Here is an 18651-nt window from a genome sequence, read left to right on the forward strand (position 1 = left end):
CTCCTCAATACCCACCACCAGGCCAACCCATCCTCCCACCCCCCTCCCCTCTAGAACCCTCAGTTTGTTTTTCAGAGTCCATCGTCTCTCATGGTTCGTCCACCCCTCCGATTTCCCCCGCTTCATTTCTGAAGTAACTTTTAATTATACTGGGCAGTTGTTATAATCTCTTTCTATTTTTCTCTCTCATTTTCCATACTGAGAATTGAAGCCCTCAACTGATTAAATGATATAGTGACAAATAACCAATAAAAAATGCTTTAGGGGTGCCTGAGTGGCTCAGCTGGTTAAGAGTCCAACTCTTGATCTCTGCTCAGGTCTTATCTCAGGGTTATGAGTTCAAGCCCCATGTTGGGCTCCATGCTGGGTGTAGAGCCTACTAAAAAAAAAAAAAAGTCCTTCAGAGCAGAGATTGGTAAAGTACGGTCAGCAGGCCAAATCCAACCCACTGTCTGTTTTGTAAGTAAAGTCTTACTGGAACATAAGTCATACCCATTCATTTATGTATTATCTATAGATGCTTATGTGCTATAATAGCAGAGTTGACAATTTTGACTGCATGGCCCACCATGCCAAAAACATTTACTCTCTGGCCATTTTAGAAAAAGTTGTCCCAGTCCTGCTTTTGGGTATTAAAGTGGTATCAACACCTAGCAAATAGCAAGCATACATACATTTAAGTGAATTAGTACACTACTTGTTAAAAAATTATCACTGAAATTCCTACTATGGGAAAGTCATTGACTTAGTACTGCAGGAAATATAAAGATGAAGATGCCTAATGTAGTCACTGTTTTCAAAAGGGAGTTTATCATCGAATAGGATAAATCTTGTTGGGAGAAAAATAAGACACGATTGCAGGAAACTATGAGAAGTACAACACATTTTTTAAGGCTCAAAGGATAAGGAAATCACATCCAGTTGGTGGGAAGGGATAGGCTCCTCTGCAAATACTGATAAACAATAGTCACTCAGAAAAATGGAGAGGAGAGACTCATTACGGAGGAAACCATGTAAGCCAGGTAAGGGAGAAATGAAAGATGGCTCTAAGGTCTTATGTCTCACTATAAGAATAACAGTGCCAATAACAAGGATTAAGTATCAACATTTGCTGACTGCTTACTAGATGCCAGGAACATAATCAACCCATTTAATCTATATTTAAAACAAAACACACACACACACACACACACACACACCCAGGAAGAAACAGATGCGGTGTGATGAGATCTAAATGGTCTGAGTTTAAGATTTAATGAGATGTGTTAAGATAGCTACAAACCAGGATTTGGAGTTTGGGAGAAAGGTTGAAAATATCTACATCTGGGAGTCACTGTACAGAAATAATACTTGATAACACCTTAAGTACACAAGCTCCTCAAACCTCATATTCTCCCAATATCCAATTTATGCTAAAAGAAACAGAAACTAACATGATTGGGTATCTGCCCCCACGTGGTTAATGGTGAGCATGTTGAGAGTATAGCTAATATTGAACTTAGTTCCCACAAGCATAAGAAATACAAAATGGCTGAAACAAGTTGTTATTTTTTTTTTTTTAAGATTTTTTTTATTTATTTATTTGAGAGAGAGAGTGAGAGAGAGAGAGAGCACAAGAGGGGGGAGCGGGAGAGGGAGAAGCAGACTCCCTGCCAAGCAGGGAGCCCGATGCGGGACTCGATCCAGGGACTCCAGGATCATGACCTGAGCCGAAGGCAGTCGCTTAACCAACTGAGCCACCCAGGCGCCCACAAGTTGTTATTTAAAAAAAAGTAATGCATAATACAGTTCACTGCTGGCTACATGGAATTTTTTTGTTTTAAAAAGATTTCCTCCTTTTTCTAAGGAAGTAATCTTTAGGATTAAAACAATAATAAAACCCTTATATTGAGTCAATTCTGCAAGATGTTGACTGAATATCACAATTCTCATTTTTTATAATTTTTTTTAAAAGATTTTATTTATTTGAGAAAGAAAGAGAGGGAGAGCGAGCACAAGCAGGCTCCCCGATGAGCAGAGAGCCCAGCGTGGGGCTTGATCCCAGGACCCTGAGATCATGACCTGAGTGAGACAAAGGCAGATGCTTAACAAAATTGAGCCCCCCTAGCGCCCCTATGGCAACTCTTAATACATGAAGAAGATGTACTGACCAAGAGTGATTTGCTATGTGCCAGGCACTGTGCTAAGCAGCTAACATCACAAAGTAATCTTCACAACAATGCACTATTGCTTCTGTTTTGATCCCCACTTCCAGGTGGGAAAACAGGCTTAGTAACTTTCCAAGGTTTGAACCAAATTTGTAACATTATTTTGACTTCACAGAAAATCTACTTTGATGTTGGTTCTTGCATAAAAACAAAAAGGTAATTAATTGGAACATCTCATAATTTGGGTTAAGTTTGCGAAGCAGTGATCTAATAAGCTTAGTATTTACAATGGTGAGACTTTTGGTCTACAAAGTCTAGTCTGGAACCTCTCAAAGTAAAATCAGGTCTAGTCCACAAATTATGTATTCCGAAAGGATACTATTACTATTTCTTACTGGAACATGATATAATCTCACTCTGAAGGGATCCTAATAACAAATGAGTAGTATAAAAAGGCCATTGTTTTTATTTATTTATTTTTAAAGATTTTATTTATTTATTTGACAGAGAGAGAGAGCGCACACAAGCAGGGGGAGCAGCAGGCAGTGGGAGAGGGATAAGCAGGCTCCCTGCTGAGCAGAGAGCCCGATGTGGGACTCGATCCCAGGACCCTGGGATCATGACCTGAGCCGAAGGCAGATGCTTAACGACTGAGCTACCCAGGCGCCCAAAAGGCCATTGTTTTTAAAAATAATGTTCCAGAAAATGATGCCACTTCTACTTAAAACTCAATGTGCCCTAAGACTCTCCAGGCCCTATCTGCATCTCTCCAAAAACAGATCCATGCCAGGAACCTTAGTCACCTTTGCTTCCTGTTTGTTTTCCCCCACTATAGCAGAACTATACCCCATTCATTCTTGTATAAACCCCAGTTTTTATTTATAGCCTTCAAAGATAAAATGTGCTTAATTAATGGTTTTTGAGTAAATTTGGCAAGAATTATCCCATAACAGCTTAAACCACATCTTTATCAAAAGTAGGACCTTATAGGGGCGCCTGCGTGATGCAGTTGGTTAAGCACCTGACTCTTGGTTTGGCTCAGGTCTTGGATCTTGGAGTTGTGGGATCGAGCCCCACATTGGGCTCCGTGCTCAGAGTGAAGTCTGCTTGGAATTCTCTCTCCCTCTGCCCCTCCCTCTCGATGTCTCGCTCTAATAAATAAATCTTAAAAAAAGAAAAAAACCCAAAATAAAAAGGACCTTACATAAACATCAAAGCAGCAAAGTAAACATAAAGAACAGAAAATGTATCTCAACTTCCTTATGGGAAATAAATGATTTCACTAGTAAATACAACACAGAAAACAGATTTGGAAAATTGCAATTGAATGAACAGTACCAAACTTGGGAGTGTTCTAAATTCTTCAGTCAGTAACAACTTAAGTGAGCAGCAATACAATGACTGCCTCTTATAGTACCTGGCATTACCAACATAGGTTTTTCTGTTTCAAAACCACTCATTTACTTTCTGAGAATAGAGAGCTGGTTAAGAAATGATGTGGCAAGAGATAAAGGGTGGCCTGCTAACACAAGCACCTTTCATGAATTCTCCTCCACTGAGACTGTAAGCTCCACAGGGGCAGAAATGGTTCTCCTTACTGTCATCACCCTAATGTCTGGAATACCCACCTGGACCACAGTGGGTATCACTGTCTGCAAGTGAATGAATACACGAATTTACTTAAGAAGCCATATTAGCTCTTGTAAGAAAACACAAATTCAAACTCTGTGTATTCTGGAAAGAAAACTCCCAAACAGATCAGCAGCAAATTCCTTAGGGTTAGACATGCATTCTATAATCCCCTAAATCTAAAAATAAAAGTCATGTATGGCAAAGCTAAAAATGGAAACATTTAAGATTGCTCTAGCTGATCAGGTATATCATGAGACAACTATCATAAACCCTCCAAGAATGGAAAACACAACCAGTAGAAACTGGCAACATCAAGGATTTGGTAAAAAGACTTTACTCTGGAGTCATGGGAATGCTGTAAATCGTAGGATACATTTAAAATCAACAGCCACAAGGAAACTACATGTTTTTGCCTTGTAAGTACTTTTTAGGAAATAATAAAATCCTATTTTAGCATGCTTATCTTATATTAGAAGCCTAACATTTTAAAACCTATAATAATCTTACTTAGATGTTCTCTGAATGTTTAATGATACTAGTGTAATTAAGTATACAATTAAATGTTAAGTGCTCATCTTATCCTATCTATGAATGCACTATCTGAAAAACACTGTGATTTAAAAAATCTTTAAATAAAAAAATCAAATGAAAATCTATTTCTAAAAGTATTCTCATGTATCTAATTTCATTAGTCATGATTAGAAAATACTTGAAAACTGGGAAGTTTTATAGAAATTAGGATCACTATATCATGAAGTTGACTTAACAATCAGAAATATATGATGTACCTTATCCCAACTTAGAATAAAAACTCCTTCACTGGAGTTTCCGAGGACCTAGGTTGTAACCTTCCCTTTCTTCCTAATGTTTTCATAGATCACTGAGTTCAAATAAACAACTCAAATGGGGAAATTTGGATGGCAAGTTATTTATATAGATAAAAGAAAGTCAAAATACTTTTCATCTTATTCAGATTGGCTCAGGTTTAGTATCAGCCTATTCTAGGTATTTTTTTGAACAACACTCACCTTTTACTTTATTAATCTATCATTCTTTTCCCTATGGGGATTAAGGTTAACCCAAGGCCCAATTTTGGTCCTCTATGGGTTCCTAAAGAAGGTATAAAATAAGAGAAAATAAAGGACCCTAAAGGAAAATGAAGCACAGAAAAATTGAGGGCCTAGAATTAGATCATTCAGTGTACTTCTCTGACCTTGTTTTGGGTTCAGGTTTACCCTCTCTGTTAAATTAAACCTTTCCAATCTGACTGGTATCTTCCTGTGCTCTGGTCTCTCTCTATCCTGATGTCTTTCTAATGGAATTGCGTGAAATGATTTTCCCAACTGCTCCCCTCTGGATCATGTCATGCTATAAGCATTTCTGCTAGCCACTCTCCTGGAAAACCCTGGTCTGCTAGGACATGCATCTTTCATGAATTCTCCTCCACTGAGACTGTAAGCTCCACAGGGGCAGAAATGGTTCTCCTTACTGTCATCACCCTAATGTCTGGAATACCCACCTGGACCACAGTGGGTATCACTGTCTGCAAGTGAATGAATACACGAATTTACTTAAGAAGCCATATTAGCTCCATCTCGAAATCTCCATCTCGAAATCTCTATCCTCTTTGCTCTTCAAGCATTTATAGCATCCATTTCCAAATTAAAAATGAATGCTATCTGAGCCCAAACAGCCTGTCCTGTATTATAAACTTTAAAATACTCAGTATCCACCTTTTAACATATATAATTTTGGTTTCCTTGAATTTTGGAAGAAGAGGATACTAATGCCAAAGAGTCAAGTTTGACTGGCTCAGTGAGCTGGCACATTTCTTTACTGGCCACTTCCCAGTTTGCCTTGACTTAAAATAAAAATAGAGCAAACTTTCTCTTTCTGGTAATGGAGGAAATAAAAATGGAAACAACAAAGAAACAAAACAAAAATCATAATAAACTAACATAAAAGAAAAAAGGAAAAAGAAAACCCCAACCTTTTGTTCTTAGCAGTTGTACCAAAATTATAATGGGTTGTTTTCCTTAGCTTTGGTAAAGAAATTTAATTAGCCGAACAGATTAGGTAAACAGGGTGACCATGGTCAAGATGATGCCCAACCTCATCAAAATATTTTTATTAAGTCTAGAAAAGCAATATGGTATTTCAAACACATACTTGTTAAGAAAACAAATAATTACATTCATGCAGCCATTAAAATAGTAGCCAATGGCTGCTATCTGTAATTATTCAAGGCCTGATAAGTACAACAAAGGAAATGATGAAGCAATCAGTTGGATGGGTAGCACTTTTACTGTCTCCCTTCCAATCCTTCTGGAGCCATTTACATGTTATCCCCACACTGGCAGTCTAGGACAAGGAGCTGGTAAATGCTCAGAGTGGTGCAGAGTGTTAGAATGTTGGGACACATCAGCAGGTTGTCATGAGAAGACTTGGGAGAGTATGTATTAGTTCCATGGCCCAGAGAAGATGAGATGAAACAACTACCCAGAAAGCAATTTCATTTTTCATAAAAACCCTCACAGGTGTTCTTTTAACAGGCTTATTGAGACTGAAGCCACAGTATACCCATCAAGAGTGCACCACGTAAATGTGAGTAACATTTACAAGAATTAACTAAATAAGATATAGTAAATGTTAAGAAAGGAACTGAATTTAAATGGGATAACAGATAATAAAAGGAGAAATTATTTAATGACTGACAGGAGGTAAATTCCAAGGGAATGTTGCAAATTGTTTTGTTTAAACATGAATTGTATGAAATTTACTTTAAGATTTTGCTAGGCAAAACTGAAAGAATGCACCTTTTACATCAGTATTTCTCACTAATTACATAAATGTTTGATTACCAATTTTAGAAATACTGACTTTGGTTAGCATGGATGTTACAACTGGATAAACTATCTTTGCAAAACCCACAAAACCTTCTATCCCTCTCTCATTTGAGATTCCAAATCTTTCAGGGGAAGGAGGAGAGTTAAAGCATGAACTACATGTACATGTACTGAATTAAGAAGTCTAGGGAAAAAACTATGTGATAGAAAACTTGAATTTTTTATCACTGAACCATGATCAATGATATGAAGTTGCGAGTATTTGAGATATGCTGGTAAAAGGTGGTCAAGATTTGGTGTTTAAATCTGTTCTTAGCTACAAGTCTTACAATCTTATGTGCAGACATTTTGTAAGAATCCATTTATCTGGAGTAGTAATAATAAAATCATGCACTTACCATGTGCTGAATGAATATCTTAATCTTTCACGACGATCTTTTTTATTTTTCTAACATTTTATTCATTTGAGAGAGAGAGAGAGAGAGAGAGAGAGGGAGGGAGGGGGCACGCACACAAGCAGGGGGAGCGGCAGAGGGAGAAGGAGAAGCAGGCTCCCCGCTGAGCAGGGGGGTCTGACTCGGGGCTCCATCCCAGGACCCTGGGATCATGACCTGAGCTGAAGGCAGACGCTAACCAACCGAGCCACCCAGGTGCCCCTGGGATTTCAACCCAGCTCTGCTGGGTTTCACAGCTTGGACTCTAAAACCTCTACGCTATGTTAACAAATCAAATCATAGGTGAGACTGACCAGATACAGTCTGAGTTGATTCTAGTAGTTTTGTTACTTGAACAATGAATGGAAGAGCATCAAAGGTCATAAAAGATCAGTGTTTTGTAATTCAGTACAACGACAACGTAACTGGCATGTAAGCAGACTTTGTAGAGACTCCCAGAGATTGTTTGGTGTAGTCTATTTTACCACTCCATTAATGAAGGAACAGAGCCCAGTAAAGTTAAGAACTTTCTCAAATAATATGGTTTGTTAGATCCCAGCTCTCTTTACATTTCTCTGCAGAGAAAGCAATATATGCAATGCTCAGTTGATCACATGAATTTTTGCATTTCCAAAGGCAAAAACGTAAACACTCAAACTCTGTTGTAGAGAATATTTCTTGAAGTAAATTAAAATGGGAATTAGGAATCTTTTACTTGTACATAATGCCATTTTAAGATATTTTAACCAGAGTAATTTTTCAATTGAATTTATTCTATAAGTGTGATTATTTTAAAATTTTAATTTGAAAATCATAGTAGTATAATAACCAGCTACTTAAGCTAATCAAGCTACTTAATTATATTACAGAATTAGAAAATATATAAAGAAATGGGGAGGGAAGCAATTTTACCTTACTAAATTTTGCTGCATATATTCAACCTTCATTAAAATTTGGACCCCAGTTTGAGAGCGAATGTAGGCTTTCAACCTGAAATAAAAATGTCATATTGAAGGAAGCAAAACTGATTTTTAATATATTTCAAGATAGTATCTATGGAAGACCAAATATTTATGAGTAGCTAATAATACTTAAAATTCAACTATCCAAGCATAGAAAAGAGGTTAAAGATATTTTCTAACCAAGGATTTGAATTTTAAAAAATTACCTTTCTTCTCTCTGTAAAATATCTTGAATTAAAAAATATCTATTTCAGTTAAATTAAGTTAAACTTGTTATTTTATTTATTTTAATTGAATGTATCCAATTTAGTGACAGGTACTTTGTCTTACTGCCAAACACATGACCAATGATAACAACTGGATTATCAGTAATAGGAAGGAAAGAAATCCAACCACTATATGTGTGCCAAAGACACTACTTGATATGGGGCATGGATCTGGTTCAGTCTGGGCAACACCTTTTATTAGAAGTAGAAGATGAGATTTAACTAGAATTGGACCAGACATTTTAGAATCCACCCAGTCTAAAATTTAAACACCAGGTTACTCTGGAACCAAACCAAGCATTCATATCCCAAGCAGGTACCATCTGGAGAAAACAAAGTCAAAGGGGTTCCTGCTCAGGAAAACTAATTCCCACTCTAATAATAGTTTCCCTTTTTGAGTGCTGCCTACTGTGCGCTAGGCCCTGTACTGGGAACTTTATATATATATATTTTTTTTTTTTTGAAGCTTCAAATAACCTTAGCTAGTGGATATTATCATTCTCATTTTACTGATGAAAAAATTAAGGTCCAGAAGTTAAGTAACTTACTCCTTGATCACACAGCTAAAAAGGGACAGAGCGAGCTATTCTAGCCCAGATATTCATAACTGAATCTTTCTACTACTCTAGGTTAACCATTTTTGTTAATGCTATATTTCTGGGCAGGAGGCAGAGTGTATCTTAATTAGTTTTATGAAGACTTCTGCTGAAACAGAATTCCCTGTCTTTAACAGTTACTTGGAAACTCTTAATTTTCAATGTTTCTGATTCAACTTTAGAGAAGTTTGATTTGAGAGTTAACAGTGCAGACTCTGATTCCAGACTGCCTGGGTTTAAATTCCAGCTTCCCTGCTTATTTGCTATATGAATCATTTAACCACTTTAAGGCTTAGTTTCCCCATCTGCAAAATGGGTATAATAGCAGTTATCTACCTTAAAGGGTTACTATGAAGATTAAATTAATTAACACATATTTATTATCTCTATTTTTTTTTTTAAGATTTTATTTATTTGAGAGAGAGAATGAGAGACAGACAGCACGAGAGGGAAGAGGGTCAGAGGGAGAAGGAGACCCCCCCGCTGAGCAGGGAGCCCGATGTGGGACTCGATCCTGGGACTCCAGGATCATGACCTGAGCCGAAGGCAGTCGCTTAACCAACTGAGCCACCCAGGCGCCCTTATTATCTCTTTCAATGAGGATCTGGAAAACAGTAAATACTAAGTATTACACACTGTTTTTATTGCTATCCAAAAGCATCATCCGTGACTGACAAAGCCTTGAGTAAACACCAGGGAAATGGCACAGAAAGTAAACTGCACTGACATACCATATTCTAACAAAGTCATAGCTTTACATAATAAATACGCACATAACCAGTACCTCAACATTTTTAATAATTTCAGAAAATTACAATATTTTTGAACCATACCTTTGACGAATTACAGGATCAGACTTTTCAGGATCAATGTAAGGTCTTAGGATTTCATTAATAGTTTTATCATCTGGTACTCTTCCCAACAACAACAACAACAAAAAAAACAAACATTATAAGTTTCTACTAATGGTGTTAACTTGGAATTACTAAATCTTGTGGCTTTTTTGTTTAAATGACTGAACACAGATCTTTTATTTTACTCTTGGCAAAATATAACATCCTTTTAAACAAAAATTACTTAGGAAAAAAGCTCAAAAAGACTTCTTGGACACACTTAAAAAGTCCTAAAAAGCAGTATTTTGAGAAGCTCCCTATAAATCAATTATAAAAATATGAAACCTCTTTTAACACACACCTGTGCTCACAGATGAGAAGAAAGAACTCAGGGTAAATATATTTGAAAGTTGCAGAAATATAAAATCTGAAAAAAGGTTGCAAATGATGCTAATTTCAGTGCATGTTCAAGTTTATTCATTCTAAATCATCAGACCAGGGTAAAAAATTGATACTACTTTCCCTGGAAATAAAGGATTTCAGGTTTTTCAACTTTCCGGTAAATATGCACATTGTTTAGAACTATAAATCTGTAAAAACAAAATTAAGACAATGCTTTCAATGAGTAACTTTCCTCAATCAATTATACATATTCATATAAAGTCCTTTCTGTGACTTTAGTCTGGTATACAACTTCAAAGATAACAACTTAGTTATCCATTCTACTCCTGACATACATTTAATGATGTCACATTTAAGTTAACAGTTTACTGTAAATACAAAAACACAGTAAGAACAAAGAAGTTCTTAATAGTGGTAATACTATACCTTTTTTCTATGTACACAGCTTGACTCTGAGGAAACTGGAGCTTCACATGCCAACAAAACTGTTGTTTTCTAAATTAGAAGATAATCTTATGAGGATCAAGGTAGACAATAAAAGTTTGAGCACAAATCAAACCTCTTGGATTTTTGTTTTCCGGTACTAATTCAAAAAGTATTCCTTGAATTTAATGATTTAATGTATCTTTTCTATTTTCTCTAAGATTTCAGAGGCTGTGTTTTTTAAACAACATACCTGTAAGGATTTTTAAGAGGGAAATAAAATTAAGTGCAGCAGTTCTGAATTACAAGGACTTTACATTCCTGAATTAGAAGGCAATTTCTCACAATTCAGGGGCTTTTGAGATCAGTGTGTTACTACTTGAAGTTTACAAATAAATTTGCTCATCTCTAAAAACAATGAGCTGATGTCTTTGCCTAACTAGTCTGGAAATTAGGTGAATGAAATGTTGTCTGGTTGCGACCAGCTGGCTGCAGACACACTTCTGAGCAATGAGTACGTGCATCAGTAGCAAAACAGTAGACAACAAGTTGGTTGCTAAGCAGAACGCACTCTGAGCTAGAGTCCTTTTGCTTTCAGGTCTAAACTTTGGTTTGATACAGGATCAACAGTAATAATTCAGTAAATGTCTAATTTTAGCATAATGACCACATGTTCTATTTAACATACCTAAATTTGGTGACATTATATGCCATTCTTTCTTTAAAAAAAAATTTAATGCTTGAAATACCGAATCCAATAGAGAAATTTAAATGTTTTCACCATATGATGGTTTTACATGTTTTCCTTACTTAGAAAAAATTTCTAACAACCCACTGGCAAGTTAATGGCCAACAGTATGTCCAGGCAAATGACCAGCAGCATCACTAGAAATCTATCCCCTAGCAGCATGGCTCCAAAATCTCAAATAATTTTCTTTAATACAATCTAAGTATCTCTCACTAAACATTTATATGATTTAGTCAACTTTTTGTCAGAAGACAATAACCATAAAAGCAAGTAAAAATCCTTCTGTTATGGTAAGTCTACCACAGATCTACTTATAGAAGTTTTCTTCAATAACAAGACAGTTTTTGGCATTAGCTAGAAAAAAATATGCTTGATTATGCTTATGTTGAAAGTGCCATTTACCATATAAGAAACAATTATGTTTAGTATTCGTTTTTTTGATAGAACAAAGCCATAAAGCACCCTTTACTAATTTAAAGACCAGATGTCTAAAATCTCAGAGGAAAAAACTCTAAAAAAATCTGAATGCAAATATAACAGTTCCTGGTTTTAAATAAACAATTCTTCCAAAACAAAACACTCTGCAATGTTCATCATCTGCCAAACAGGTATCACATCATATCACCATCAAGAGGCTCAGAGATTCCACATTTCTTTTTTTTCCTAAATATTTTATTTATTTATTTATTCATTTGAGAGAGAGAGAGCAGGAGCACAAGCATGGGGGGGGGCAGGGAGGGAGGGAGGGAGGGAGGGAGAAAGAATCTCAAGCAGATTCTGTGCTGATTGGAGTGTGGAGCCCAACACAGGGCTAGATCTCACAACCCTGAGATCACGACCTGAGCTGAAACCAATTCAGATACTCAACCAGCTGAGCCACCCAATTCCACATTTCTTAGTAAGAAATAAACTGATTTTTTAATCTTAATGTATAATATGGTTTCTTTCTAAATATATTTGTTTTTTCCATGTTAAGTTATAGGGGAGAAAAAAGATAATGAATTCGTCATCTTATGGAATTGTAAATCATATTCAATTACTCCAATCATTGCTTGAGTAATTTCAAGAACCATTTATCTTTCTTAACATTCAGTAGACCCTAAATACCTTCGGAAAGTACTTAGCATTCCAAAAACAAAGGAAGAAAAGCCCTTGGAAATAATTTTATTTGCTATAGTTAACTAGTTGTGATTGTAAAGAAGTCATTCACTACTGTTTTATTATATATACATTGTTAGATTAGGACTATTATAAAAATCTTTCCATATTTGGTCTCAGTTCAAACATGAACAAATTTGAAAAGTACGTTTACTTTTTAAAAATGTGACCTTGCAATTTTTCAAAAACAAAGAAAAAGAGTATAAAGAACACTCAATGTACCCATACTCAAGATTAAACCAACTTGCATATTGCCATATTTGTTTGAAATACTTTTTTCTTCTAAGGAATAGAAAGTTATTTCTACTGTTCCTTGATCAAATTCTCTTCCCATCCATCATCAGAGGTAGCTAATTCCCTGAGGCTGGGTGTGTATTCTTGCCATCCATGGTTTTATATTTTATGTATATATACATACACATACCTATAAACAATATACTATTTTGTGTAATATTAACATTTACTTCAAAGTTATCATACTCTATCTAAATATCCTATGCCTTGCTTTTCATTTACATTATACTTTAGATTTATAATATATACAGATTAGTTCATTAGTTTAAACCGTTGTACAGTATTTCATTTTGTGAAAAATTCCAAAATCTATTTATCCATTCTCTACTGATAGACATTATGACTGCTTCCAATTTTTTATCATTTGTTCTTCCATATTAAATTACAGTATAGAAAAAAATAAAAGACTATCCCTAGGGATGGGTCTATCATTTACCTCTACTGGTACACAAAATTAAGTTAGCTTCATTGAAAAACTGCCTGTACCTTTTAACTCTATGGTAGTGTAAAAAGCATTTGCAAACAGTAATTCAGAACAGAAAATTTAAGTGAAAAAATGGACAGAGAGGTTGAAGGGTACTGTATAAAGAATTCCTGAAATGGCTGAGTTTATTTATCTCTAAAGTAGTTGCCAATTATTTAGTGTTCCTGAAACTGATGTAGTCCTGCCATGGGCAATCAAATCTCTTCTAAGTCTCAAAGAATTAGGTTTCTGTAATTATTTAATTTTAATTCCAGTGTAGTTAACATACAGTGTTCCATCAGTGCTCATCATGATAGGCACTAGCATCTATTTCACACCCCCGCCCCCACCTCCCCTCTGGTAACCATCAGTTTGTTCTTCAAAGAATTAAGTTTGTTTCCCACTTTTCATAATTATATATAGCGATATATGCCCCAATTACAAAAATACACATACACCAAAATCCCAACAACATTATTTTGAGGGAGATTGTGAGTAATTTTATGTTTTTTGTATTAGTGAATTTTCTAAAAGAACATCATTGTAAAGGGAAAAGTAACACTTTGGCGAGTACCTTTATGCACACACACGTTTTTGTATTTTAGACTGTTTTGTAAAGACAGATTCCAAGGAGTAGAATCACTGGGCTAGAACAGGGTTTCATAACCTACGCAGCGCTGACATTTTGGACCACATACTTCTTGGTTATGGTGGCGGGGTGGAGGGGAAGGGGGTGGTGGTGGTGGTGGTGGTGGGAAGACAGGGGAGACACTTTCCCCTGCAGGATGTTTAACAGCATCCCTCGAGATGCCACTAGCAACACCCACTCTTCCAGCTGTGACAACCAAAGATGCCCCCAATTACTGCAGATGTCCTCTGGGAGGCAGAATCACCACTTAATGAGAACCAATGGGATAGAGGTTAAAACATTTACTATTACTTCTACTACATTAAGACTACTATTCCCTAAATTCAACAAAATGCCTCCAACTATAATAATGTCACTGTGTCCTTGCCATAATTACCAATGTTCTCACGAATGGAAATACTATACCCAAATATTCTAGGTAACTTAGGTACCTCAAGGCACTATGTCTAGAATTTGATAACAGACTAGTGAAGAAAACGGTGGGAGTTGTTAAACCTAATGTCCCCTTCTGGACCACCTGACAAAGTAAGAGAACAGTGACCTCTCTCTGAGTCCCATGAAACTAAAAAACTACTCATGCATAGCAAAGCTTTTTCTCCTATCCCCTCAATCATGCATTCTTAATGCGGGCAGCATCACCCCAAAGGGGGTAAAGTTTGTTCTTGGAAGGGCTAAAAAAAATCTTAAATACCATGGTGTGTGGGCTTCCAAAGGGCCACTGTATATAAACAAATAAGACAAATAAGTACACAGTATATCTATGGTATCAAATATCATGGAGGAACAATTAAAGGGAAAATGTCTAAAAGGGCTCCTTGGGAGGCAATAAAATAATAATAAAAAAGATTGAGAAACACATATATATATTAAAAGAGGAAAATAAGTATTATTTTACACTTGGTTTTAATAAGGTAATACAAGACACTTACTTAACAGCTAATGCTTATTAGAAACTGTTAAGGGTCATTCTCTCCCACAGTTTTAAGAAAATAGTATGTGTATGATGACACAAATTTACAGGGGATGGAAGTTCTATACCCATGCCTGTAATTATTCTTCTAACTCCATGACTTAAAATTGCTAATTTTCATATCTGGAATCCTACCATAATTCCAAGGAAAAAGGGCAGAAAACAAAGGCATCAGATCCTTTTAAAATGGCACTGATCTCTTGATACAGTAAGATTTTCAAGCTCATTTATAACCAAAGAAATATAAATAGAAATATTTTTACCTGTCAGATTTATAAGATGTTGTTAAAATTAGAAATACTAGAGAAGTGTGGTGAAATGGACACTTCCCATTGTTGATAGGAATATAAACTGGTGTAAGCTTCTGGCAGTTCAATTTCATAAAAGCTATAAATAAATATTCATAACAAAAAAAATACACATATTTTTGCCTCAAGAATTTTATTCCCAGGAATTTATTCCAAGGAAATAATTGGACAAGTAATGACATATGCTCATGTCCACTGTGTCACTCTAGAAAAAAAAAATCTGAATGGATATCATCAAAAAACTGATTAATAAATTATAACAGACTTACATAATGAATGAAAAGATGAGGCAGAACTATATGCACTAAGGTAGAAAAATGTACGTGTTGAATGAGGGCATATATGCTTAAAATATATATTCATACATGTGTTTACAAGTATGAAGGACATGCCCCAAACTTTTAACTATGGTTATTTCTTGCCATTACGGAAGGACTTAATCCTACTTTATATATCTCTATTAAATCTCTGACATAATGATTTGCTAATTTTTATCAGCAAAGTAAAAAATGTTTCCACTGGAAAGTACAGGATGGTAGTCCTAGAAAGGACAGGACTAATTTTAATTTTATTTTATTAATTAATTTTAAATTAATTAAAATTCATTATTAATTATTTAATTATTTAATTTTATTAATTAAATTTTAAAAGAATTAATTTAATTCTTTTTCTTTTTTTAAAGATTTTATTTATTTATTCATGAGAGACAGAGAGAGAGAGGCAGAGGCAGAGGGAGAAGCAGGCTCCCCGCGGAGCAGGGAGCCCGATGCGGGACTCGATCCCAGGACCCTGGGATCATGACCTGAGCTGAAGGCAGACGCCTAACCGACTGAGCCACCCAGGCGTCCCAATTTAATTCTTTTTCAACCTAAAAATATTCCTTATTCGAAATGTTCTTTTAAGAGGTTTCCTTTTTATCTCAGAAATTATTACCCAACCAGAACTAGGATTACTTATCTAATCATTTTGACAGCTTCAAAGCTATCTTCCTCAAGAAATATGCCACAGCTAAGAGTTATATATGAAGGCTGAATTCTAAGAACTAAGATTTCTAATATAAAATTTAAATGAGCTTGAATACTTTTGTTCTTAAAAAAAATCACCAATTTCCATTCCACTCTCTCACTGACTAACCAATATTTACTCAAAGACTCCAAAGGACTCCCTAGGCATTAAGGATGCGAACAAAGGGAATGAGGCCAAGGAAAGCTTCTGTTCGGAGCCTAAGTCAACCACCAATCCCAGGCACTGTGTTTCCCTTCCATATGGCTGAGAGAGGAGGAGTACAGAGTTTCCATATGAAAGCACTTTGTTCTTCATGGATACTGTACAGAAGAAGAATACTCAACATGCTGTATGGACCAGAGGTAGGACAGGGCGAAAGTTAAGTGGACTCTGTGCTTGAATCCTACTCTTAACAATTTATAAAACTTGATGTGATCTTGAGCAAGAGACAAATCTGTGACTCAGGTTTCTCACAGTAAAATGGAGATAACAATAGTATTTATATCATAGGATCAAATGAGTAAATATATGTTGAGAGCTCAGAACATATAAAAAATGTTAGTTACTATTATTGCCATTGTTATAATTCTACATTCAATTCAATGTTCTGAATTATGAAGCTTAAAACAGAAATATTCACAGGTCCTTTAACTGAGAATATTTTGCCACGAGTTCCTAACCAAATTCCACTTACACTGAATTTAGTGTTTAGTGGCTAGAGATGAAACTGAACATCTGGATTCGTCTTAGATTATTAAAAGCCCTGAATGTTCTGCTGAACACTATGGATTTTATTCTGTAGTTAATGCACCAACAACAAAGGTTTTTATTTTTATTTTTTTTTTAAAGATGTTTTTGTTTATTTTTTAACAGAAAGAGAGACAGCGAGAGAGGGAACACAAGCAGGGAGAGTGGGAGAGGGAGAAGCAGGCCTCCCGCCAAGCAGGGAGCCCGATGCGGGACTCGATCCCAGGACTCTGGGACCATGACCTGAGCCGAAGGCAGAGGCTTAACGACTGAGCCACCCAGGCGCCTGATGCACCAACAACAAAGGTTTTTAAAGAATGAAATGAAGGGCTTAGAGAGAGACTCATCATCCTACTACTTAACTCCCCTAGTAAATATTTCTATAGTATATTCTACAGTAATACTGATTCTAAACATTAACTTTTCAGCCCTTGTTTGTAATTATTAAGGGAAACTTCTCTCACTAATTTTGAGAAGCACAATGACAGATCATGTCAGTTCAAATATGTCTAAAATTTTTACTTCTGATTTTTAAATACAGGTAACTCCGTGGGAGTAAGCTAAAGCTAGAATTTCCACATGTCTATCTTCAGAATACTATACCACTAATTAAATTAGTAAAGTCTACAGATTATCAAACCTACCAGCAGATTCTTTTACCAGAGAGCACTAGCAAATAGCAATAGTAATAACAATAGTTTATTAAGTGCTTTTAATATGTCAGACATTGTTCTAAATGTTTTACATGTATTAATTCATTTAATTCTTATAACTCTGAGATGAATGCCATTATTTCATTTTACAGATGAGAACCCTAAGATAGAGAAAAGTCCCTCTTTCAAGGTCATTATTCAGCTGGAAAGTTGCAGAGGTGGGATTTGAACCCAGATAGTACAGTAACTCCAGAGTCTATGCTCTAATCAGCTACACCATTATGAACTTACCAGAACTGCAAGTTCAATAACAAACCATGTATTTTTATGTACTGTTAATTCAAACGCAGCTCAGTTATATTTTATATATTTGCCTTTGTATTCTGTAATCATTTATGAGTTATAGTTTAATTGCCTCCTTGGCAATCTCTTACCACTATCCTCCTTCCTAATCTATAACCATACTTTGATGAATGGAACCCATTCCCTACCTCTAGGGACATGCACTTAACTGGTTAACCAGGCTTAAGAAAATCACTATCCTAGATTTTCCTTGATACAACAGCTCAGGCTCAGGACTCGGCAGATGACCTAGGTGGTCCAATCGTGAATTTCAGGCTTCCTGTTCAGTAATGCTGGGAGAGAAGCACTCCTAGACGTTTACTGCAACTCAAACTGTTACCAGGGGCACCCTATGACCATGAGGATTCAGCTGACACCACTGAGGATACAATGGAGAATCAGCAATAAACTGGGTTGTTGATGATGTAATCGAGTCATTTTATCTATTAACTCTGAAGTCCATCCTACCTCTGGATATTCAGTTATGACGGCTTTTTATAGCTCAAACCGGTTTGAACTGGGTATTTTATTTCAAGCAACATCAAGCATCTTGATATAAGGAATTAAAGTTTCTTCTTTCTAGGTTTCACCTTTCATTTTGAAAAAGTAGAAGGGGAAGATAGACTAATCTGTAAATTGTCAACTCTTATGAAATTTGGAAGCAGCACATACTACCTGAAGGAATTTCAGGAAAAAACCATTTTGTTCCACCATCAGTTATAAAACCTTATTTTAATTTAAAGTGGAAAGAAAATGTACCAAATTCTGAAACC

At 35.8% G+C, this 18651-nt stretch overlaps 1 protein-coding gene across 4 annotated transcripts in view; it reads right to left on the minus strand.

Moving 5' to 3' along the window:
* Window positions 1–18651, minus strand: part of ZNHIT6 (zinc finger HIT-type containing 6) — an 80847-nt gene that overhangs the window by 38889 nt on the left and 23307 nt on the right. For all 4 annotated transcript variants that reach the window (XR_014144933.1, XR_014144932.1, XM_031029451.2 and 1 more), the window contains exons 6-8: window positions 10545–10613; window positions 9717–9797; window positions 7972–8049 (exon numbers count right to left, since the gene is read on the minus strand). Coding sequence is in view for 2 of the 4 variants with exons in the window: in XM_031029451.2 (XP_030885311.1) it covers window positions 7972–8049; window positions 9717–9797; window positions 10545–10613 (228 nt within the window). In the remaining 2 variants the exon portion in view is untranslated. The remainder of the gene's footprint in view (window positions 1–7971; window positions 8050–9716; window positions 9798–10544; window positions 10614–18651) is intronic.

The sequence above is a fragment of the Leptonychotes weddellii genome, chromosome 4, assembly GCF_054177405.1.
Source record: "Leptonychotes weddellii isolate Sample4059 chromosome 4, ASM5417740v2, whole genome shotgun sequence".
NCBI classification, from domain to species: Eukaryota; Metazoa; Chordata; class Mammalia; order Carnivora; family Phocidae; genus Leptonychotes; species Leptonychotes weddellii.